This window comes from Trichosurus vulpecula, chromosome 5 (genome assembly GCF_011100635.1).
Source record: "Trichosurus vulpecula isolate mTriVul1 chromosome 5, mTriVul1.pri, whole genome shotgun sequence".
NCBI lineage: Eukaryota > Metazoa > Chordata > Mammalia > Diprotodontia > Phalangeridae > Trichosurus > Trichosurus vulpecula.
The window spans coordinates 133,978,388-134,003,946 of NC_050577.1; the positions used below are offsets into that span (position 1 = coordinate 133,978,388).

The window sequence follows — 25,559 nt, forward strand, 5'->3', positions numbered from 1 at the left end:
TATATGCTGGCAAGTATTGAAAACTTGTCTTGAAATGTACTGACGTTTGCATTGCTAAAATTACTTTTACAAGTATTTGATTGATTCCTCCCAGTCTGAGAATTCTAGAATTCTGGAAATAATTATTGTTTGTATACACTGTAGTAACATGGTGACTTGTGGCCAAGAGGTCTTTAAAAAGCATTTTTATCTGTTGCATTAAGTTCTTTGCATTAAAAAGTTGTTTTGGCAGTCCTAAATATGTACTGTACTCAAAACATTGTTTGTTACTTTATAATAACTTAGAATGTAAAAGTAGGAGCAAGACCTATCTCAATCTTGAAATTTAGCCTCAGAACCTAGCACAGTGCCCAGGCCATTGAGTGGTACAAACAACCCTTGAAACACTGTGCTGCTTGGTCACACGTTGGCAAGGAACCAATTAACAGGAAAATGCTAAAATTTATAGGTTCATGATTTAAAAACTGTAACTTAACAGGTTTGTACTGAGGTACCAAGAAAACCACATTTTTATAATTTAGGCTATTGCTTCATAGGCCTGAAATTGTCTTTGTGAAACCACAAGAGGACAAATGCAGCCGTGTGAGAAAGCTTAAGGAGGGAGAGTCAAAAAGCATGTAGAGCAGGCTTTATGAGTTATGGGCAGTGCTAAAGCTCCAAAGAGCCTTAAAATTACAGAAACAGAAATGAAAATAAGAATCTGTCAGAGAATTCTGATTTTCCTCTATTTTCCTTCAACAGAGTTAAGCTTAAAGGCAACAGTTAAGAAAACAAGCTGCAGCCTAGGATTACAGGCTTGGAACTGGGAAGGACTTAGAGGTTATCTAGTCCAGGGAAGTCAAACTCAGAAAAGGAGTCCTGCAGGGCACATAGTAACTTTAAAAAAAAAAAAAACACAAAATAACAGTATCTACATTATATTATATTGTTATTTATTTTTGTTAAACATTTCCCAATTAATTTTAATCTGGTTTCCCAATCTGGAGTTTTTAACACCTCTGACCTAGTCCAGCCCCCTAATTTTACAGAGAAGAAATAGAGGCCTATAGAGGTTAAGTGACTCGCCCAAAGTCAAGGATTTGCACCCAGGTACTCAGGTGTCAACTACAGAGTTAGGTGTCAACTACAGAGTTAATTCCATGCTGTATCTCATCAGTATGCCATCAGAAGAGGATCAAAATGTAGATTGGGATTAGGTGGTGAATTAGGACCATTTAATATTCATTAAACTTTTGCTAAATGCTAGGTACTCAAACGGTATAATGGAAATAATGTTGGATTTAGAATCAAGAGATCTGGGACTGAATCACAGCTTTGTAAATTTACTAACAACACGAATTTGAACAAGTCTAAATTCTCTGGGCCTCGGTTTTGTCTTCTACAAAATGGAGATAACATCTGCAATATCTATTTCACAGGGATTGTTGTCATAAGTGTTTTTGTAAACCATAGAAATGAGTTGTTATTGCCTCCTTAGAAAACACCTAAAAATCCCTCACAGAGCACATACACTAAGCAGGCCTTGAACCCTACCAAGAAAAGTGCAGTCCCAAGCACTCTCCCCAGAGAGTACCACTGGTAGCAATTCCATCCTGGAATAATCCCACTTAACTGTCTTACTTAGAGAGCACTTTACCCAAAAGAAGCCCAAGGGAAGGAGTGCAGGGCTCCAGGGATCAGTTACTGCTAAATTCACACAGAAAGTAAGCTCAGACACAATCTGGGTTATTGCCAGGAAGCTCTGTAGGGCTGAGATGGAATCAAGAGAAGATTACTGTTATACGGTCTCATAAAAATATATTCAACTAACAAAGACCTGGAATAATCAATGCTTACTAAAAAAAACCATCTGATGTGGGGAAGATTAGTTTTGTGATGCTTTCTAAGCCTATTTAAGGTACCTTCAGTTTTAGTGGCTTTTAAAGATGACCATAACTTTGAATGTGCATCATGGCTTTAGTAATGATGCCACAGAAATATTTATGAGTGGGAGGAGGGGGTGGGAAGGAAAAAGAGAAACTCATTTTTATCTGAAGTTCAAGTATCTCCATATGGCCCAGGAGTTTGGGCCCCAACTTAACAGTGAATACTTTTTATCATTTACAATTTTTTCTACAGTTCCTAAAGGTAGGGGAGAATAGTTACAAGCAAATGGTAGAATGTAAACTCCTTGAGGGCAGAAACTGACATTTTTTATCTTTCTATCTTCAGAACCTACCTAAGTACATAACACATAGTAGATACTTAACAAATATTTTATGGTTGAATTGAATTTAATTTTATCTTTTAAAATGTCTGCCCCCTCCCCCTTCCCACCCCTCCCCCATTTGATTATTATTAAAATAGTCTGTTAAGTAGCTGGAAAAGTGAGAGCAGAGAAGAAAGAGAAGCGCTTTTAAGATGGAAATTTCTGCAAAGCCATTTTGTATCATGGTTGGTTCCACTGGCAAAAAATACAGCATTATGTCTTTGCCCTTCATGAGAAGATTAATACAGTTGCTGTCTCTCTCACAAACACATTTGAGGTGAATTTTACACCTGGGAATTTCTCATGATAATTTAATGGTCTTGAAAAGGCAAATCCTTCTGAGATGTCTCTAGAAACCAGTGACAGAAGTCTAGCAGAGAAGCAGTTTTACAATTACCTTGCTATTTTGTCAGTTTTTACTGATTTTCACAAATTGCTAATAATAAATATTTGCTTTTTAAATTTAAAAAAGCAATAACTGGAGAGAAAAGGGCAGACCTATATAGATGTTCTGGTGCGGCAAGTATTGTTAAAAATCTTTTCAATAATCATTACACTATTTGCCTCAGACAAAATGGTTGTCCCCTGCCATTTTTAATGATATTATAAGAAATGAAAAGTAAAACATCTTTTAAATGAATACTACATTTAAATTGCCTAAACTATAATTCTAGTGCAGTAAGAAAGTGAAGGAAATATGTTTATTCTTTTCTTGAAGTGAAATCTTATATGTTGAAAAATACCATAAAGTAAATCTCATACACAGAAACTTATAGATTAGTGTAAATAACATCTACTGGATATTATTTAAAAACAAGACTGCAGGGCAGCTAGGTGGCACACTGAGTAGAGCACCGGCCCTGAAGTCAGGAAGACCTGAGTTCAAATCTGACCTCAGACACTTGACACACTTACTAGCTGTGTGACCCTGGGCAAGTCACTTAACCCCAGTTGCCTTTCCTTCCCCCCTGCAAAAAACAAAACAAAAAAAAAATAAAAACAATACTGATATAAAATTACATCCTTCAGGTCAAATATAGAACTAATCCTGTACCTTATTTATTCATAAGGAAACTCTAAGAGAAGGATGTGCTCAAGATGATTATAAAGTATGTCCAGAAGAAATCCTTCATAGAAGTGATACATCTGAATCAAAGAAGGAGGGTAGGGGTGGGACCAGAAATTAAAAATCAAAAATCTCTTCATCAGTCTTATGTTTATAAATCCTAACCTTTTGACAATATCATCTGAATTAAGCTCACATCTTCCCGACAAAGGAAGACTTATTCCACATTCAGTGAAAATAAAAATGTCATTTCTGAAAGCTTTGGCTCTTTCATATTAGTTCTATGCCATATGTAAAAAAATACTTAAAAGAACCACAAAACAATCAAAAATGAATTTTTCAAAATTACGAAGAACAAGCAAGTCTTCAAAGAGATATAAGTCTTCAAGAGATAATCCCACTCAGATCTTTATGGAAATAGGAGAGCCACAGGTGTTACACTTCACACATATTTTTGGACTTTTTCAATATACTGACAAATTCTGCCAATTTTTTCTCTTCTTTTTTTTTCTTTAAAAAGATTAGTTATTATATGGAATGGGACTCTCTGGGAGGAGGAGGGGTAGAGACACTTAGGAATCTATCCAATTGGCTAATATGACAGAAAAGGAAAATGACAAATGCTAGAGAGGATGTGGGAAAACAGGGACAATGATATGCTGTTGGCAGAGTCGTAAACTGGTCTAAGCATTCTAGAGAACAATTGGGAACCACGCCCAAATGTGTACACCTTTAGACCCAGCAATACTAATACTAGGTCTATATCCCAGAGAGATCAGAGAAATAGGAAAAAGACCTATATGTACAAAAATATTTATAGCAGCTCTTTTTGTAGTGGCAAATAATTGGAGAATGGCTATTATTTTTATATATTTGACTGTTTCCTACATATTGAGACATGAGGCCCTTATCAAAGAACTTGCGATAAAATTTTTTGACGTGACTTCACTGTCTTTTAACAAAATGTAGTTTCCTTGATTGTCTCTTTTAATTAGGTCTATTTTTGGTTTTGCCATATCTGAGATCATGTACCCCAGCTTTTTTTTTAAACCTCAGCTGAAGCATAATACAACATTTTGTTTTAACTCTTTGTGTGACTTTCTGTTTCAAGTGTTTCTTGTGAAAAACTTATTGTTGGATTCTGGTTTCTAATCAGTTTAGCTAACCACTTCCATTTTATGGGTGAGTTCATCCCACTCATATTCACAGTTATAATTACTATGTATTTCCCTTTAGCCTGTTGTAATGATAATCAGGGCAGGATTTTTTGCTGTTCTCTTTTGGGATGCTAAGGCTATCAAGTGCCTTTAATAGTCTGGCCTTTGTTTGAATGGGGCAGGTAAAGTGGGATCTGTTTTGTCTTGGAGTGTTTCTTAGCACTAAGACAATCTGGGGCCCTTGATTTGTATATGATGTGGTGGTGGGGGTTGAGAAACTTTCCCCACACCCTGGTTTCTCACACTCCAAATGCTAAGTTGGACCCAGCCCTTAGGGTACTGAACAGGGTATATGTACTAGAAGGTTAATGTTTGACTTTTGGGAGTATACTCATTGGAAGAATGATGAGACTCTGGGCAAGCCACTGAAGCAGCCCCCCTGGCTTTGATAACCCAGATGTTGGTGCTTCTCTGGTAACTATGTATTGCTATGGATAAAATGGTTTGTGTTATTTGCTCTGTTTATAATGTATGCTTATAATTTCTTTTTGTATTTGCCCTGAAGTTCTGGGAGCTGATCTTTTCCCCCTGAACTAAGTGAACGATATATGTATATATGTTTAATTAAACTGAGATTTTTAACCCCTTAAAGTTGCTTTCCTTAGAAAAGCAGATCAAAGAACTTGGGCTGGCATCCCTTCTGTGTGCTGGTCTTCTTACACAGCCACAGTAGCTGCTAGCAACATTGTTGTTACAACTGTCTTATTCTGTTTATCCATTTCTCTTTCTATCCTGTCCCTCCTCAAAAGTCTGTTTTGCTTCTGATCACTGCCACTCTTGATTGTCCTTTCTTTTTATCAGCCCCCCACCCCATGCTCTTCCCCTCCTACTTTCCTGTTAGGTAAGATAAATTTCTATAACCAAATGAGTGTGTAAACATATTCTTCCCTCTTTGAAAATTCTTGAGAGTGAGGTTCAAGCATTGCTCGCCCTCATTTCCCCCTCCACTATAAAGGCTCTTCCTTGTGTAACTCTTTTATGTGAGATAATTTCCCCCATTATTCCTCCCTTCCTCCTTCTCCCAGAGGCATCCCTCTTTCTCACCCTTCATTTTTTAAAAGATCATCCCACGATAATCAACTCACATCTGTGCCCCTCTATGTAGACACCTTCTGACGGTCCTAATAATGAGAAAGTTCTTAGGAATTACAGATATCATCTTCCCATATAGGAATATAAACAACTTAACCTTATTAAGTTCCTTACAATTTCTCTTTCATGTTACCTTTTTTATGCTTCTCTTGAGTCTTGTGTTTGAAAGTCAAATTTTCTATTCATCTCTGGGCTTTAAAGTCCTCTATTTCATTAAATATTCATTTTTCCCCTAAAGAATTGTACTCGACTCAGTATTGCTGGGTAGGTTAGTCTCAGTTGCAAATCCTTGTTCCTATGCCTTCCAGAATATCATATTTCAAGCCCTCCTTCCATACCTTTAACATGCTAAATCTTACAGAACTTGACTGTGACTCCACAATATTTGAATTGTTTCTCTCTGGCTGCTTGCAGTATTTTCTCCTTGACCTGGGAACTCTAGAATTTGGCTATAATATTCCTGGGAGTTTTCATTTGGGAATCTCTTTTAAGTGGTGATTGAGAGATTCTTTCCATTTCTATTTTACCCTCTAGCTCCACGATAACAGGGCAGTTTTCCTTTATAATTTCTTGAAATATGACATCTAGGCTTTTTCTTTGATCATGGCTTTCAGGTAGTCCAATAATTCTTAAATTACATCTCCTTGACGATTTTCCAGGTCAACTGTTGTTCCAATGAGATATTTCACATTTTCTTCCATGTTTTCATTCTTCTGAATTGTTTTTATTGTTTCTCAATGTCCATGGGGTCTTTAGCTGCCACTTGCTCAATTCTAACTTTTAAGGAATTATTTTCTTCAGTGAATTTTTTGTTTCTTTTTCCATTTGGCCAATTCTGTCATTTTCTTCAGAATTTTGATGCCTCTTACCAAGCTGTTAATTGTCTTTTCTTAGTTTCCTTGTATCACTTTCATTGATTTTTCCCAATTCTTCCCTACCACTCTTAATCTCTTCCAGGAATTCTTGTTGGGCTTGTATCCAATTTGCATTTTAATTTCAAGCTTTTTGTAGCTGTCTTCATATTGTTGTATTCTTCTAAGTTTATATCTTGATCTTCCCTGCCACCATAGTAGCTTTTTGCAGTAAGGTTGTTTTTTTAGTTGTTTGCTCATTTTTCCAGTCTACTTCTTGACCTTGAACTTTATGTTAAAATTGAGCTCTGCTTAACCTCAGAGAGGGGAGGCACTGTGTCAAGCTTCAGGCTTTTTCACGCTGCTGTTTTCTAGAGCTAGGTGTGGGGGTCTGCAAGTTTTTGGTGCTTCTAAGTTGGTATCATCCTCTGAGAGGTGTGGTCACTGCTCTCCAGGTCTGTGCTCTGGTCTTTACTCAGGAAGGGTTCCAGGTCCCGTCTCAGCACTGGTACTGTGACCAGGGCCCCTGCTCCCCTGAAACCAAGCACAAGTGCTCCTCTCTGTCCTAGAACTGTGACCCAGAAGTGCATATGGGCAATGGAGTTGCCAAAAAGTACCTGGTCCTGCACCCAGTGCCAGCAAAGAATCACCTGCAATCTCTTTCTGATTAGTTGTCCAATCCCCTTACTACGTCTCTGCTGAAAGCTCCTGGAAGCTGCTACTCTCACTGTTTCCGCCACCTGCAAGGCCCCCCACTGATGTTGCCACTGATTGCACTCCAGGCCACTGCCCACTCTGGTATGACAGACCTCTCCTGCCAACCTCCTAACTTGCCTTGGGCTAGAAAAATGTCTTGCCTTGACCTTTCGTTGGCTCTGCTGCTCCAAAATTTCATTTGATGTGTTATTTTACAGTTTTTCAGAAGGGAATGTTCAAAGAGTGCAGCTAGGTTACTGTCTCTACTCTGCCATCTTGGCTCCACCTATCATTAATAAAACTTTTTTTTTAAATACTTTTTTCCAACAGAAGCATCACCGCAAAAATACCAGTAAGGGGTAGAAGGAATGTTTAAAATGTTATAGCCTAGTTTAAAAAGTCTCCAGACTGACAAATGTATTTAAACTCTAGCAAACATCTAAAACTATACAGCTATAAATTGACTCCACTTATGTAAATGACTGTGTATATTATCCCAACCTTATGGTTTGTGTTTCTTCTCTTTGAGCTTTTGATCATAAGCAATTCAAGGACAAGAATAATTCTATACATTATTCTCTAGATATGTTCTCATGATACTTTTATACACATAGTATTCAATAAATATTGGTTAAGTCACTCAGAAGGTAAGTTAGGCTATAGCACATTTTCTATATTTGGCTCCCATTTTACTGAGGAATTACAAGCACTAGCATGAAAAGTTGGAGCAACATTCCTTTTTCTGATACTGATTTTTCCATTCATGTATCATAATTCTCCCACTGTACAGGTTTCATACCCTCCCCACCAAAAAAAAAAAAAAAGATTTCTGAGCAAATAAAACCTTCAAATAAAGATGTCATCACAGGTCACCAAACAAAGTGACCAATGACTTGAGGCCTATAATTAATTATTCAATACAGATATCTACACTTTATTCACACTTAATTCATGCCTGCCACTGACTGAATGGTCGTTCTCATCGGACAGAAGTATTCAGGATATAGCATCTTGTCACTTACTTTAAGTGAGCTGAGGTAAATGATTGAATCAATTCACCCCCAATTTTATAGGTAGAAGATAATATCAGTCTTAAGCTTTCAGAATCTCAGTTGGAAAGGAATGCCAAAAGAAATAGCTAATTCAACCCAAACCTAAGTAGGATTCTACAATATTTAGTCTCCTCTTGAAGATCTTCAGTGATAAGTAACTCATTATTTATAAAGACAGACCTGAACAGCTGAAACTGTTAGACCTCATCCAAGGAGATTTCTTTACTAAAGTACTGGAACGACCCTATTATAAAATGATTTCCCTTGCATAGACCTGAAGGACAGTACGTTTATAGTAAAGCTCAAGCTTATAGCTTAGGATAAGCAAAAAATTTTCTATTTTGTACCTAAAATTTCCCCCAATTAAGAATATACGACAAGAATTATTGATTACCTTCTAACCGAAGGTAAGGATTGTCTTTTTTTTCCCCAGAGTATGCCTCCCACTCCTATTCCTCCACAGTTTAACATCTGACATATATCATTCAGTGACATGTACAGTGGAGAATATGTCTGGATCTGGATACTGTTCCATGGTCACAGAAAGTTTAAAATAGAACCCAAAGGGCAGATTCCCAACCTGACACCCAAGGATCCAGGCTTATAATTCCAAGAACATAAAAGGCAACAAGCCAGATGGGCAGTTAAAAGCAGAATGATAAAGCATACACCCTGTTCAGCTGCTACCATCCTTTCATATTTCACTCATTTAAGTGAACTTAATTTACCATTTGAAAAAGCAAAGTTTTATTTTCTTTTGTTTCAGGGGTAGGGAATATTCTTAGATCAAATACTTGTTTAAAATAATGGTTTTGTTTAAGATATTTAACTTTTGAATAATTGTTTAATAATTATAATTTATCAAAAATTTTGGCAATCTTCTCTTTATTCTAAAATTGTCATGAAAAGAAGCCATGACCACTTTTCTTTAGGAAACCACTTTCCTAAGACAAGCAATTGCCAACCTCAAACTGATGTCTAGTCAAACCATATTCTCAACATGGTTTTTCTCAGAAGTACTATACAGAGGGGAAAATCACCTGAGATAAAGGCATATTGATCAACTTTTTGTTAGTACAAAAATGAAATTCAGAGATGGATCAATATGGTCTCCAGTGCAGAGATGACTTCTGTAACCGTCAGAAATCCAGAAAATTGGTTCGTGAATAGCAACAACTGGGATACGATCTAATTATAGTTTTGAGAATGGTATGATAGTAGTGGCTGATGAGGCTTAATAAAGCGAGGAGAGTAGCACACCTCTAAGTCTGGCAATGAAGTTAACATTAGGAGGTAGTCTGGGAAACCAGACCAGGAATCGCCAGGCCCTCAGGCACTAAACCTTTGACTTCAGAGTACAATATATTGATGGCACACAATATAAAATGCACTATGTTCAAAGAGTCTGCATTCACGAAAAGATTTTATTTCTGGAAGAGAGCAAGGGGAACAAGGATAAAAACATGTGTCAGGATGGCATCTCATTCACATCTGCCAGCCTCTGTAGAAAGGAGAAGGCAACAGATATTTATTAAGAGCCTACCATATGCCAGGCATTGTGCAAAGCACTTTACATATACTCATCTGATCCTCACAACTACCCTGGAAGGTAGGTGCTACTATCATCCCTATTTTACAGCTGTGGAAACTGAGGCAGGCAGTGATTAAGTGAATTATCCAAGGTCACTCTACTAACAAGTTTCTGAGGCTGGACTTAACTCATGTCTTTCTGACCCAATGCTATAACCACGATGCAAACCAAACTTTAGACAAGAGACAGTGCTTTGGTAAGTATTCTCTTCTCCTTAAACATGCTGTACGCAGTAGAAAGACCTGTGTTCTAATTATGTCTCCTACCCATAGTCAGGTGTGACCCTGAGCAAGTTTCTTTACTTTTGTGGGCTTCAATTCCCTTATCCTTTAAATGAGGGGGTTATCAGCTCTAAAACTATGATCCTACAATTCTACGTGCACCTTTTTCAAACAAAAACTGCCAATAATTGATAGTAATTTCTTAATCTAGGGCTGAACAGGTGCCCAAATGTGGAAAGGCCCACGGCTATCAGTTTCTGTAGCAGTTACCTAATGTCTAAAGCAGGCCAGAGATAACCTGAGTACTGAAGGTCAAGTGTTGACTCTCCTGCGCACTTCTGAGGAAGAGATTTGAGAAGGTCATCATTTAATTTCTGCATTTCGTTTTCTGAATATGCCCTCTCAGCCATTTCTAGGATTAAGCAGGATGAGTCACGCTGCCTTGTAACCACCAAAAATTCCCAGCCTCCAAATACAGCTTAGTAGGCAGACCATCCTCCCCTCGAGAGAAAACTCTTACATAAACATGTATAAAAGTGAGACTACTGAGAATGCTAGAACTGCACACAGACACCCTGGAGTGGAAGGTTGGAAATAAATGGAAAACAGTTGTGAAGCAGGAATACACATTTGCATAGAACTGAAATTTTCCTACATGGTTCTTTCCACATAAGTATCATTGGACAGACTACTTAGCTCCAAGGCTTACTCTGGGAACGTATGGTACCGTCATAGAAAGCAAATCCTCTCCTTAGTACAACCACTTCCCTAACGCTGGGTGTGCAGGATCCAGTTACCCTTCCCATCCACAAAACCAACAAAGTCACGCAGCAGTGTAATTAAATGGTTCTGAAGAAACACACAGCCCTTAGATGCCACCTGTTTCCTCTGCACACACTAATGACCATTTTCAAGACCTCTTCCGCTTAAATGTTCACAATTCACAACTTATCAACAAAAAGACAAATAACAAACAGTAAGAATTCTGCAGGATGAATCAACAAAGTGATTTGAAAAGCAAGTACATTTTAGGTCTGATTTCCTGACATTGTGTGAAATAAAGGGAAAACCATTTTGAAGCAGGGCATACATATTTGCATAGAACTGAAATTTTCCTACATTGCTCTTTAAGTGACTTATACTAATTACATTTATGTATTAATTTATTTTATTTGCTTCTTTACATAATCTGATACCAATTTATTGAGGCATGGTTCCAATCTGAAGCTGGGCAGTAGACGACCTTCACACTTAACTGTCACTGACAGAATAAAATCATCATTGCTAAATGAGGCACAATTATAGCTATCTGGTATGGCTTTTCTAGGTCATCTTTTATAAGCTTTCGTCAATAGTTGTGCTTTTTTTTCATTTTATGATTCCTTGAGTTTTCCCACACCTCCAAAAAAGACATTAATAATTTTCCCTGAGAAGAGGCAAACACTACTCCCTGCAGGTAACCCCTCTGTTTGCTTTTAAGAGGGATAAGTAATATCCATAAAGGGTCTGGATACATAAATGATGCTAACTGAATATTCACACGTGATGGGGGTGGGCAGGGAAGCAGAACATATGGGGAGAAAGAGGACAGGATGACCTGACAGTCACTGCCAATACCAGCAAAAACTGTCCACAGGTTAAGGGCTTAAGATCTCCGCAAGACAACAGAACTTGCTGGACCATCATTATGCCTCAAACAGCTGAAGATTACTGTCTGGGCATCTGGGGATCATCAGTTTTTATCTCACTTTTGATACCCTCTGATAATATAGTGGATAGAGAGCCAGGCTCAGAGTCAGGTAGATGAGTTCAAATTCAGCCTCAGACTCTTACTATCTATATGACCCTGGGCAAGTCCCTTAACCACTGTTTTCCTCAGTTTTCTCACCTACAACTTATACAACCATAACTGGAAATATTATCTACTATTCTACTGGACAGAAGTATAGTGATTTTTTTCTAAGTTTAGACAAGAATAATGACAACATAAACTCATCTCTAAAAATTTAAGGATAAAGTTTTTAATAAATGTTGGTATACAAAAAACTTACCAACCTCCAATCCACGTGGAAATAAAAAGCATTTAAAATGTAGAGGCCTGACCTCTAGAATTTGAAATAGAAGCCATTTGGGACAAGATTCATATCATTCTCATTATGCTTTCTGCTATTTGCTATGTTCCAAAGAATCTTTCACTGAGCCAACAGAAGATGAACTTACATCTCAATGCTTTTTTTTCAATTATGGAAAGTAATCATTTTACCTTTTATGATTAAACATAAAAGAAAAATAATGTTATAGTAACTGGACAATTTCTAACTGAACTACTGAATATGAGGTAAATAATAATAAAAATAAAAATATTTATGAGGATTCACTAAATATTCCAATAAAGCTGTGATCACACAGATATTGAAACTCCCTCTACCAGTACAAAGGCAACCTATCCAGTGCTGCAGATTAATGAGATAATATTTATGAAATGTTCTGAGTGCTTCAAATGACCAACAACATCTATGTATTATAATGGCTTAGACAACCACGTTCTCATCAAGGGAAATGAGGTAAGTCTCCCTTTAGACCTTCATGATAGACCTTAATTAGCTAAGGGGAAAACTATTAACATCACTTTCCTCAGAGAACAGAACACAGGGCTCATCCTTAGCAATCAAAGCTCTAGATGATAAGTGAATAAGATATAGGTGTGGACCTACAGAAAACTATTTTCTCTCCCTCCTTTTCTTACAATCAATAAACATTTAAGTACCTAATATGTTCCAGGCACACTTCTAGGTACTGGGAATAAAAATACAAAATCAAGACCATCCCTGTCTTAAAGGAACTCATTATAGTTAACTGATAAAGAATCTGAGGCTCAGAGCTAATTAAAGTGACATTATTCCTTGGAGAAATGGAATCCCAGAAATTTAAAGCTGAAACGGACTGCGGTGCTGATTTAGTCTTCCTTCATTATCACTTAATTCAGGCAAATGAAGCCCAGAGACTTCATATCTAGTACCTAAGGAGCAAACCTCAGCTTGGAACCTAAGACTCCTAACTCTCAGTCCATTAGGAAGTCGTCTAAAAGGGAATCGGTGATTAGGGACTGTAACTCAGAAGAGACAAGGTCTGTCTCGATATATAGAACTGGGAATCACTTGCATGGGGATGATAATTTAACCCCTGGGAACTGATGAAATGACCCGGTGAGACAGTGACATAACCCTGGGGGACTTCTGCAATCAGAGATGAAAAAACAGCAAAGGAAACTGAGAAGGAGCAACTGGACAGGTAAGAAAACCACAAAAAAGCAATGTCGTGAAAACAGAGAAAGGAGGAGAAAGTTATCAATGGTGTCAAATGCTGCAGACAGGTCAGGAAGGATCAAGACAGAAGACAGGGCATAGATTTGGCAATTAAGAAAACTCAGTGATGACTGAACTGAAATTGCCCTCTCTCTGAAGACAATATGGCTTAGCGAAAGGAAGTATTAGAGTCTAGCTTGCCTACCACACCTCCTCAACAAAGACTTAGGAAAGGACCAGTTTGAATTTTTATGGGGAAAACTAAGAAAAAAATCACAGTGAGCCATTCTTCCAGCCCAGGACAGCTTAGGGAGACAGACTGAGAGGGCTACAGGCACAAAGTCTGGCACAGCGTATGTGCAAAACATTTCAGTGCTCAGGGACAAAAAGAGGACTGAGAAAGAGCATCAGGGCAGGGTACACCAGAGCAGAACAAGGTCCTAGTATTCTAAACAAGCTCTGGGTACAGGAATGGATGCCATCTAGCAGCTCTGTCACTCACTACCCTATTCAGGGACAGAAATCTGGAGGAGAAGGAGCAGGGAACAAACTGACCCCAGGAGCAGAACAAACGGGAGTCAGAGCTCGTTTGTTCTAAACCTGCCTTGACTCCAAGTCAACTCATGTTTGCTGAATCTAGCAGCAGTCTACTATGAAACCCCCATCCACAGATAAGCCCACGGACCCAAACTGGGTCAGGTCAGGAAGGTAGTGAACAGACAATCAGATGAGTCAGTCAGTCAGCAAGCATTTATTAAGCACCTACTATGTGCTGGGGCAGCTGGGTGGTGCAGCGGATAGAGCACTGGACCTGGAGTCATGAAGGTCTAAGATCAAGGCAGGCCTCAGACACTTACTAGCTGTGTGACCATGGGCAAGTCACTTAACCCCTATTTGCCTCAGATCCCTATCTGTAAAATGAGGACACAGTGAAGAAGAAAATGGCAAACTACCCCAGGATCTCTGCCAAGGAAACTCCATGGACAACAACAGTCCATGGGGTAGATTTGGAAACAACTGAACACCACAACCACATGTGCCAGATACTGTGCTAAGCAGTGGGGATACAAAGAAAGGCAAAAGACAATTCCTGCTCTCAAGGAGCTCACAATCTAACGGGGGAGGAAACCAGCAAACAAATATAAATAAGCAAACCGTAAACAAGGTAGATAGGAAAAAAATTAATGGAGGGAAGACATTAGAATTAAGAGGGATTGCCCCCTTCCTCTTTCCCCTCGGAGGCGGTGGCGGTGTGTCTGATCGGCGATCATGGCAAAAATCAAGGCCAGGGATCTTCGTGGGAAGAAGAAGGAGGAGCTCCTCCAACAGTTGGATGATTTAAAGGTGGAACTTTCCCAGTTGAGAGTGGCCAAGGTCACTGGAGGAGCTGCATCCAAGCTATCTAAGATCCGAGTTGTCCGAAAATCTATTGCCCGAGTCCTAACTGTCATCAATCAAACACAGAAAGAGAACCTCAGGAAATTCTATAAGGGCAAGAAATACAAGCCTCTGGACCTTAGGCCCAAGAAGACCCGTGCCATGCGCCGCAGACTTAATAAGCACGAGGAAAGCCTGAAGACCAAAAAACAGCAGAGGAAGGAACGCCTGTACCCCCTTCGGAAATTTGCTGTTAAGGCATGATTTGTTAAGGTGCTCAATAAAAAGAAATTATTATTAAAAAAAAAAAAAAGAATTAAGAGGGATTTGGAAAGGCTTCTTGTATAAGGTAGGATTTTCGTTGGGACTTGAAGGAAGTCAGAGAAGCTGGGAAACAGAGCTGAGGCAAGAGAATATTTCAAGGGACAGGCAAAAAAAAAATGCCTAGAACTAAAAGATGGTGCCTTCTTCATGGAACAGCAAAGAGGCCAGTGCCGAGTGTCAACGCACTGAAGGTAAATGGGGTTTGGGGGAGAGTGTAAGGCAGGCCCGTACAACACATAGCCCACAGGGTGCTTGCAGCCTGCCAAAGGATTTCAGGCAGCCCATGAAAAATGTAGAGGATGTAAAAAAAGCAAAGATGTAACAAGTGCTTTGTCCATACTCCCCTTAACCCATCTTCCACTAGTCACTACTGTGCCCATCATGGAACTGGGAGGGTGGGCTGCCACTGTGAACTGTGTCCTGTCTGTTGCATGACCCACAGCCACCAACCATTGTCAGTCTGTCTCTAAAAACCTATCTGCGGCCCCAAGAAGTCTAGCTTATTTCAATTTTGGCCCCTACTTACTGCCAAGTTGTGCAGGTCTCGTGTAAGGTGTAAGAATGGAGAAGACTTGTGAGGGGGTGGAGAGGAAGGGTCTGTTATGAAGGATTCTGAATGCCAAACAGAGGGTTGTGTATTTGATCCTCAAGGCAATTGAGAGCCACTGGAGTTATTGATCAGGGTGGTGACTTTAGTAACTGAATGAAAGATGGACCAGAGAGGGAAAGACTTGTGGCAGACATACCCACCAGCAGGCTCTTACATGCAGCAGGCATGAGGTAATAAAAGGCCTGCACCAAAGTGACAGCTGTATCAGAGGAGAAAAGGGGCAGTACCTGAGGGATGTTGCAAAGGTGAAATCAACAGGTCTTGGCAACAGACTGGACATGGAAGGTGGGGGTAGGGGATGAGATGGTGAAGAGATGAGGATTACACCTAGGTTGTGAGCCTAGGGAACTGAGTAGATGGAGAGGCCACAACAGTAACAGGGAAGTCTGGAAGGGGGGATGGTTTCAGGGGAAAGATCTGAGTTCAGTTTTGAATATGCTGAGTTTAAGAGGTCTAGATGTCTGAAAGGCAGTTGAAGATACAAGACTTGATGTAAACAGAGAGGTTAGGGATAGATACGCAGATTCAGGAATCATCAGTGGAGAGGATACTTAAATCCATGAGAGCTGATGAGATCACCAGAGCCCAGGACAGAGCCTTGTGGAACACCCAATATTAATGGGAGTGACCTGGAAGAGGATCCAGCAAAAAAAGACCAAGAAGTGCTATGATAGGCAGGACGAGAACCAGGAAAGTGATGTCCTGAAAACCTAGGGAGAAGACCATACCACTCTGGGACACTGAGAGCTTACAGGCACCCAGCCTGAGATGTGAAAGCAGCAAAAGGATATAAAAACATGGAATCTCAGGCCAGACATCTCAAGAAGTGTGTTGAGCTCAAAATTAACACAAATTCCAAATCCAAGATGTGGGATGGAAAAATGTTCAAATGAAAAAAAGCATCCCACAATAAAAAGCCATTGACAGGGAAGCTCAAGACACAAACACAGAAGAGAATGGCTTGAAAAAAGCTACAAGCAAAGCCTCAAAGAAAAATGCAACTTGGACACCAACCCAACAAGAATTCTTAGAAGAGGGACAGTTAGGTGGCTCAGTGAGTAGAGCACCATCCCTGGAGTTAGGAGGACCTGAGTTCAAATCTGGCCTCAGACACTTGACACACTTACTAGCTGTGTGAGCTTGGGCAAGTCACTTAAGCCCAATTGCCCTGCCTTCCCCTCTCCAAAAAAAAAAAAAGAATTCTTAGAAGAGTTAAAGCAAGTATTAAAAACAACTAAAAATAATTTTTAAAACTATACAAGAGGACTAAAGGGGGAAAAATGGAAAAATAAGCAAGAACTAGGGAAGAATGATATGAAAAGAGAATTAATTAACAGCTTAGAAAAATAGGTACAAGACCTTGCTGAAGAAAGTAGCTCCTTGACAATTAGAATTGACATCAATATATAATAAAACAATGTCAAAAGACTGAAAAAATTAGAAGAAAATGTGAAGTAACTCATAGGAAAAACAACCAACCTAGAAAATAAATCGAGGAGAGATAACTTAAGAATCACTGGAATACCTACAGGGCATGAACAAAAAAAAGAGCCTAGACATCATATTCTAAGAAATCATAAGAGAAAACTGCCTGGATATCTTAGAACCAGGTACTGAAACAGAAATTGAAAGACTCCATCAGTTACTTCCTGAAAGAAGTTCTAAAATGAAAACTCCCAGGTGTATTATAGCCAAAAGCCAGAGGTCCCAGGTTAAGGAAAAAAATGCTAGAAGTAGCCAAAAGGAAAGAATTCAAATATTAAACAGCAATAGCCAGGATCACACAAGATTTAGCAGTTATCACCATGAAGGAAGAGAGGGATTTGGGTATAATATTCCAGAAAGCAAAAGATCTAGGCTTAAGACCAAGAAAAACACACCCAGCAAAATTGAGTATAATCCCACTGTGGGGAAAATGGACCTTTAATGAATGGAGGATTGATGAAAAGACCAGAGATAAATGGAAACTATGACATTCAAACACAAGACTAGAGAGAGATATAAAAAGGTAATTATGAATAAGAAATCATAATGGATTACACAAGGATAAACTTTACATTTTTATATTGGGAGATGATACATGTAGCCATTCAGAATTCTATAATCATCGGAGTCACAGTGGGAGTCTGCTTAGACACAGAGCCAAAGAATGATTCTATTATGTTCTGATGATTTCAAAAAAAATGGGAAAGGTGGGTAAAAGGTAAACAGAGGGAGATGGGGAAAAGGAAAGGAAGAATTAGGAAAAATATCTCACATAAAAAAATAAACGTGCAAAAGGAATTTATATACGGAGGGAAAGTAGGGGGAATCGATGACATGAGTCTCACTCTCACATGAACTGGTTAAAGGAGGGAAGAATATGGGGAAAATAAGAGGGAAAGAGGTTCTTAATGGGTGGGAGTGGGGAGGAAGAAAACTTGGAACGGAAAAGAAAATTTAAAAAGAGATCATTGGTAATTCTGGAGAGGACAGTTTCAACTGAATGACAAAGTCAGAAGCCAGACTGCAGAGGCGTTTTGAGAAGGTAGGGAGAAGAGGGTGAAGCTGTGAATTGATAGAACCATTCTTTAAAGCAATTTGGAATTATGCAAATAAAATGACTAAAACATCAATTCCATACCTTTTGACTTTGAGATTTCATTGCTAAGCATATTACCACCACCACCCCCAAAGGGAGTCAGTGACAAAAAGAAATTCTCCAGACATAACAAAATACTCACGGCAGCACTTTTTGTGGAAACAAAAAACCAAAAAAAAAAAAGTGATGCACACTGATTAGGGAATGACAAACATGATGAATACAGAGTAGCATGAAAAGACTGAGTTATTCTAGAGAGAAATAAGCAGAAAAAGAAAATAATCTATACAATGACCACAAAAATGCAAATGGAAAGACCAACAAAACACATGAAAGAGAATTTTGTAAAATCTTGGCCCCCCACAAAAGATATTTGAAAAGATACTTTCCTCACTTTTTTTTTGCGGAAGTTGGAAAGAGGGTCAGCATGTGTGCAATGTTACTTGTAACACTGGACTTTTCTAATAAGCTGACTAGTTTTCCTGATTTTTTTTCTTTTCTTCATTAACTGGTTTTTTTTTTTTTTTGGCTATAAGATAGCTTCCTGCAAATGGAGAGGGCAGATACAAGGGAATTTTAGAGGGCATTAAAAACAAAATTTGTCGATAAAAATCTATTTTAAAAAAGAATTCATTTATGTCAGAACTGAACATATGGAGAGATTTTCTTTTTTCTTTCAGTAAGTTCTTTTAACTTATCTGTTCTTTGCTAACTATATTTTTGAAGGTTACCACACCTATCATGTAGTTCTGGCTGGTTTAATGAGTAGAACAGGCTTTCTGGGCTTTAGTTCATCCTTTAGCATAGCTGATTCCTACAAGATTCACTAAACGGATAAAGCAGAATACTCTAAGGCAGCAGCAAAATTCACAATCAATCTGTCTGCACATCTACTGAAATTACACTCTCTTCTCAGTGTAGAAAAATGATTATACGCTAAAAGCTCAACCCTGCCTCTTAGGATGACGCACATCTCTGTGCCACTGAAAAGAAATCAGCTAATGCTCTTGCATACATATTTCATACACTCTACTGCATGGGTTCAGGGAATACATATCACAAGGCAGATTAAGCTCCTGACGTCTGTTCCCCAGAGAATTCCTTCAATATTCCAGAAAATCTGTTTTGCTGATGCCAAAGCCTGATTCAATCTTGAAATAGCTAATAAATTATAGTTTAAAAGCAAATAAATAAACAAAAAAACCCAAAAAAAACAAATCAATAATCTTTCATGAACAATAAAATTCTGTGAAGGAGATTCTATGATGTTACAAAATATAAATGTGTAATTTAATGCAATGTAATTTTAAATTTAAATTCAAATGTTTGAGATTTATATAGGGCTTTATAGTTTACGAAGTGCTTTGTTCACTAAAGCCCTTTACGGTAGTTAATAAAAGTATTATTATCATCTTATAGATGAGAAAACTGAGGCTCACAGAAGGTAAACGATTTGCCCATATGGCAAATAAGCAATAAGGCCTGTAATAGATGGAACTTAGGCCTTCTAGTTCCAATTCTAGGGCTCCTTTGAGAAGCCATAAGACCTCTGCACTTTTTCCTTTAAAAAAAAAATTAAGAAATGTATAATGGACCAAAGAGAGTTAGTGTCTTTTCCTATCACTTCCTCCCCAAACCCTTAATGATCAGTCACCTGAAAGTACTCAGGGTAAGAACAGAAACAAATGAATCAGAACACACAAAATATTCAACCAAACTGCTCTGACCATTGAAAGGCAGCTTACCTGCTACTGTTCTCATGAGATGAACACATACATACATATCTTGATCTTGAAAAAAACTGGGGCTACCCAGGCTGGTCAAGTCCCCGTGTACCCAAGCGAAGGCAACTCAACTATCGATTGCCGTAAAGTGGAATTCATATAATGTGAAGTCATTCATACACAAAGCTGGTATTAATGAGCCCCCATGAGCTTCTGAGTATTTTTCTCCCCATTAAAGAACCATCCTGATCTATTCATTACACTTTCTGTTTGTGACCAATGGCATACATTTACAAAATGGCTACCTTGGTTTAGTGGGATGGTGTAGTCACACAGAACAGTGCCCTGCAACTTGATCTATGAAAGGATCAAATCTATTGCCTGGGTTAGAACTTATTATTACAATTAACTTTTAACCAACCACAGATGAAATATACACATATACGCATGAGATATATACATATACACATACATATATGTATGTATATACATGTGTGTTTGTATCATATATACATATATACACACACATACACTCTAAAGGGGGTACACTTTCTTCATTTTCAGCACATTCTAAAATAACCATTTCCCTTTCAAATAGAAAACTATAAGCAAATATTTATGAAATTTTCTAATTAAAACTCTTTCCCAAAATGGGTTGTCAGCGAGATTGGTCATATACACTGACAAGTACACAAAGTTGGATTCTGAAAATTCAATCTCATCCTTCTCTCAGGTATGAATGCTTCCTCATTTTAAAACAATGTGTGGACACTTATCCACCACTGGTGCAGTCATTCATTGCAATGCACAAAGTATATTATAAAATGGATCCTAGTAGGCTTAGAAAGTTAATGTAGTTACCAAAAGTGATTTCTCATAGCTGGAAATGAGATCCACATGTGAAAGTATACTGACAGGATTCAGTTTCATTCTCTATGGTCCTCTTCCACCTAGTAACAGGAGTGGTTCCTTAATAATTTGCTTGGATACAGCAACTTGGTAATGAAGAGGCCTTCAGGTAAATAAGACTTGATTGACTAAAATGAAAGTACATCATACATTCTTGGCTTTGTTATAAATTTCATTCAAGGTAATAGTATCTAATCATTTAATTCACCAGCCAAGTTTATACTTTAAAGCTGTATCTACATTAGGGCCCAATTTTTACCTTGACAATCTGTGTGGTTGGTCCTATAGACCTAACCAGTGTGTTCTAGTATGGAGAGAATCTGAATGACGAGGAGTTTCTATTTGAAAACCTACCAGAGACTATACAAAATAATGGCTTGATGTAACTTTTTTTTTTTAATTAAACATTTCATAGACTAGATCTGGTTCCCTTCTACATAAAATAAAATAAATATCTTCTAACAGTGATCAATTATTTCCTAAAAAGTCATTAAATAAAAGCACCTGAAGTGCTAGGAAAGCATAAGGTAAACTACAATGTAAAAATATTAGTTGCAACTGTACCCAAAACTAATTACATATAATTTAATGTTATGTTATAAAAATTAAAAAATATAATTAGAATTATTCCTCCATGAAGTCAGAATAATAAGCAGTGATTAAGGAGCCTTAGGGAATTTAAATATAATATAGCAATATAAAAATATTTTAAATTAAGTATAATACACAGTGTTGTGTGCAATAGGCAATTTTTATACTAAATATTCATGAAGACTGAAAATGTTAATGTATTCTTCCTCTCCCAGATTAGATTTAACCTAGAAGAGACTTACACAATCCAACAGGAATTCATAAAGAAAATGTCCACTGATTATTTGGGGTGAAATCTTTCTGGACCACCTCTGAGTACCTAGCACTATTCTGGCTTAGAACATATGAGTCACTTTCTCTGTTTAAATGCCATCATAAAACCTTTTTCTCTTTAGTTTGAAATTGGCTCTTCTTGGGAAGCTTTTGTGATAATAGTGTTCATTAAGGGTGTGATATAAAAATTCAGTGTCCTGTATTTTAATACAAAATTCAAGGTCACGGGACCTAATTCCCAAATGCCAAATCCCTTTAATCACCATCATAAAAATATCAATGTTTAGGAGAAAACTGAAAAACCTAATCTGTTTGGGCAATTACTCTGACTACCCATGCGACAGCGATGGCAGCTGTTCAGGGCAAAGCTGCTCCCTCCACTTTTCGTGCCAGTAGTGCTAAAGCCAGCATGTTACTACTTTTCTTCCCCAAACTGAGGCCAGTTTAAGGTATTTTAGCAAAAGGAGTCACCCCACCAAATAGACGACTTCATAAGCACTTAGCTTTAAGGTTTCCAACATACTTTACATGCATTGTATCACTTAATCTTCACAACCCCAAGAAGTTGGATGGAATCCTTAGTATCCAATTTTAGAAATAAGGCAACTGACGTTCAGAAAGGCTGTGGCTTGTCCAAAGACAAGTTGCTGCTGTAGCCACATAGCCAAAACTCAAACTTGGGTCTTTTGGCTTCTCGATGCCCAGCTCTGAAATTAGGTATGTCTCTTGACCTTTCTGAGATTTAGTATTCTGCTGCCTGCAAACACAGCCCTGTCTCTCCCCAATCCTTAAAAAAAAATGATCATGCGGTCCTCCCATCTGCCACAGTTCTCATCCTCTATGTCCCCCCTTTACTGGCTAAACTCTCTGAGAAGCCTGCCTAGCCTGGAAGTCTGGACTAGACACCTCCTCTCTCCAGTCACACTGCTTCCCACTCAAACCTTGCTCACTCATCTGCCCAAGTGACTTCTCTCAGGTGTAGGTATGACCATGGTAGTCCCTGTTCTGTGAGCTCAGTGCCTCCCTATTACCTCTAGGAGCAAATAGAGACTCCTCTGCTTGGTGCGGAAAGCTCTTCATAATCTGCCCCCTTCCTCCCTTTCCAATCTTCTTACACTTGGCTCCCCTCCATTTACTCTACACATCAGCAGCCCTGACCTATTTTCTGTCCCTCACATCAGACACTCCCATTCACTCTGTGCATGTACATTAGCTGCCCCCCGCCCCAAGTCCATGGTGCTCTGCCCCTCATTTCTGTCGCCTCTCAGTCTCCCAAGGACCAATGCCTTCCTTCCCCTCTAAGACAGCCTTTTGCCTCCTGTGGAGATGACTTTTTAATACCTAGTGATTTACACAGTATTTCTCCCATTAGAATGTGAGCCCCCTGACAGCAGAAGCTGTTTCTGTCTCTCTTTATATCCTCAGCCCTTGGTACAGTTCCTGGCACACAATAAGCACTTAATAAATGATTTCTGACTCAGTGACTAACTAAAACAGGAACTGGAATACCTGAAGTATTTATCTCACAAGGTCGCTTGAAGTAACAAGTGAAATAATTATGTAAGGCTCTTTATGCAAATTACTTAAAGAACTAGATCAATGAGACAGCTAGGTAGGGCTGTGACTAGAATGCTGTGCCTGGAGTCAGGAAGGTCTGAGTTCAAAACCCACTTCAGACAGACAGTTGCTAGCTAGGTGGCCCTGTCCAATCACAAGCTTTTCCTCCCCCAGTTTCCTCACCTATAAAATAAGGATAATAATAGCACCCAACTCCCAAAGCTATTGAGAGGATAAATGCAAAGCATTTTGCAAACCTTAAAGGGCTATAAGTTTATCTACTATAACAAATGTCCACTAAGACAATGACAATGATTATGATGTAACTCCTAAAGCACTGGTTTTGACATCAGAGAGCCTAGAGTTGAATCCTAGATGTGCTACTGAATATGCTACTGAACACCTACGTCATCTTGGATGAGTCAGTTCACCTTTCCAAGTCAATTTCCTGAACTAAACTGACAAGGCTGGAGTAAAGCCCTTTCAAGTTCTAAATCCTATGATTCTGTCATTCTATTGTTTGAAATATAAAAGTGAATCAAACCCTGAAAAAAATTCAGTATGTGGCAGGCCATGGAAAAGTCGTAATTGTCACCTGAGTATTCTTGCCCTTTCTCCTTTCTTTGTTCAACAAATTTCTCCAAAAGGCAGAGTAAATGCAAACATCTCATTTTCACAGTTGTTCACTAAGAAACACTTAACGCAGGACCTACCATAGCTGTAACTTAGCCTTGTTCCTACCCTTAGTCTGTGTAAATGGCTACTAAAATTAAGAGTACACATTTAGGGGGAAAAAGAAAAATATCGCTCAGAAATTTCTCATTTTGATGCTGCAGTCTTCCTAAACTAAACTAAAGATGCTAATACTAGCAGGCTAAAACACAATGAAAAAATAAACAGAAACACTCTACACAGCATCTAGGTTTAAATTCATTTATATTTGTGGTTGCCTGTTAAGAACTGGTCAGCTCAGAAAGGAAGTGGTTCATCTGAATGGAAGAAAAACTGAAACTTTACTGCTTTTTTTGTAGAGATCAAAACCTGGATTAGAAGCTCTAGAAAAGGACAAGAAAATCTGGGGATGGAACCAGCAGGTTGCTAAAGAGATAGGAAGATTCCCCCCCTCAGGGTGATTTTTGCCATTACTATCCAAGAAGCACGTTTTATAATTAACATCCAGTAAATGAGTCGGTAGGAAGGGAATTAAAGAGATCATTTTGTCCAAACTTCTCATTTGAAGATTGAGGAAACTAAGGATCAAAGGAGAAAGTGACTTTATCCAAGGCCACACAGCTCCGTCAGTTCTTGAATCTCAGCTATGCAAAAACAGCAAAGACTCAGAATGGTGGGACCTCAAAATATGGAGAAAAAGTCTGAAAAATACACTTGCACTTCAGGAGCAAGGGAGCTGATATAGTCCACATGGGCATATACTAAACCATAGGGTGTGAATTTGAAAAGGTTATCCTTACAGATGAGGCAACAGAGGCCAAAGAGATCTTGTCTAAGTCTGAACCTCAGTCTTCTGATCCCAATTCTAGCACGCTTTCTAACGCACTTAGACTACCAAGACTGCTATTCACAAAAATATCTGAGTGTTTTTGGTCAGTCAGTCAAAAGGCATTTATTAATAACATTTGTCCCTATTAAACTTTATCTCGGTGAATTATTTAATTAGACATTAAGATTTAAGCCAATTCTTTTTTTTTAAAATGTAAACAATAATTTGCAAATGTATTTACAAGTCCAATTATATGATCATTATCTGTCACTGAATAAAGAGATACAGACATTCTTAGTTAGATATACATATTCTGTAATGCCAGACCTTGAATCAAAGGAAATGGAAATCAACAAAATATCAGCAATGGAAATATTAACAAAAATATCAACAAAATTGATCTCAGCAAAATCTGATTACTAGAATCCTCAGCTGTAAACTAATGAGAATTTAACAGGCACTTCCACTGTGAAGAGCACTATCCTGGGTTCTACTGGGATTAGCAGAAGAGCCTACAAACAAAATAATAGATTTTGCCCCTAAAACTGAAAGTTACAAGGGAGCTGGGATATAGATTAAACTCATGTATATGACGGCAAAGATAACTTAGAGCTGGCTACTGCCTAACAGAGAGAGCCCAAAGACAGCTACAACTACGTGACTAAACATCTGAGCATAAGCGTGCCTCAATGCGGCTGGGGAGGAAAAGGAAACCAGTCTAGGCAGTTAGTGGGTAAGGTAAAGGAAAACGTCACAGGGTGGCAGAGTTAATT

General features: G+C 38.4%; 2 protein-coding genes across 6 annotated transcripts in view; one reads left to right on the plus strand and one right to left on the minus strand.

Annotated features, from left to right (window-relative positions):
- Nucleotides 1-25,559, minus strand: part of ST7 (suppression of tumorigenicity 7) — a 291,352-nt gene that overhangs the window by 189,896 nt on the left and 75,897 nt on the right. The window lies entirely within an intron of this gene.
- LOC118850444 (60S ribosomal protein L35-like) lies at nucleotides 14,563-15,008 on the plus strand. The gene has a single exon (XM_036759850.1). It carries the CDS (start codon nucleotides 14,609-14,611, stop codon nucleotides 14,978-14,980), a length of 372 nt encoding a protein of 123 aa, XP_036615745.1. The 5' UTR covers nucleotides 14,563-14,608; the 3' UTR covers nucleotides 14,981-15,008.